Genomic DNA, 551 nt, shown 5'->3' on the forward strand with positions numbered 1-551 from the left:
GACAGGACAGGCAGAGGTGCTGGGTCAGGAGTCGCCTGTTACAGTGAAGTTCACTGTCAGTGTTTCCCTGTCCTGTCTAGACTGTCTGTGGGCTTTGAACTCCTAAGAAAAATGGGTTGGAAGGAAGGACAAGGAGTTGGCCCTCGGGTGAAGAGAAAGCCACGCCGACAGAAACCAGGTAAGCCTATTGGCTGTGGCCACTGGTACGGCGCTCATTTGGGTTTGTTTGTTTAGTTTTGTTTTGTGAGACAGGGTTGCAGTATGAAGTTCAGGCTGCCTGGAGCTCTCAGCCTCCTGAGTGCTAGTATTATAGCGATATGCCATGACATTTGACTACAGCATTTAATTTTCTTCTTGAGACAGGGTTTCTCTGTGTAACAGCCTTGGCTGTCTTGGAACTCACTATGTAGACCAGGCTGGTCTTAAACTCACAGAGATCCAATTGCTCTGCCTCCCGAGTGCTGAGATTATAGGTGTTTTCCACCACCAAGTTAACTTGAATGATTTTTTTTTCCATTTATTTATTTTTTGATTTTTTGAGACAGGGTTCC

General features: G+C 46.1%; 1 protein-coding gene across 1 annotated transcript in view; it reads left to right on the forward strand.

Moving 5' to 3' along the window:
• Window positions 1–551, forward strand: part of Gpatch1 (G-patch domain containing 1) — a 44,654-nt gene that overhangs the window by 13,588 nt on the left and 30,515 nt on the right. Inside the window, exon 5 of the mRNA XM_005368420.3 lies at window positions 81–178. Within this exon, the coding sequence (XP_005368477.1) occupies window positions 81–178 (98 nt within the window). The remainder of the gene's footprint in view (window positions 1–80; window positions 179–551) is intronic.

The sequence above is a fragment of the Microtus ochrogaster genome, unplaced genomic scaffold (genome assembly GCF_000317375.1).
Source record: "Microtus ochrogaster isolate Prairie Vole_2 unplaced genomic scaffold, MicOch1.0 UNK32, whole genome shotgun sequence".
NCBI classification, from domain to species: Eukaryota; Metazoa; Chordata; class Mammalia; order Rodentia; family Cricetidae; genus Microtus; species Microtus ochrogaster.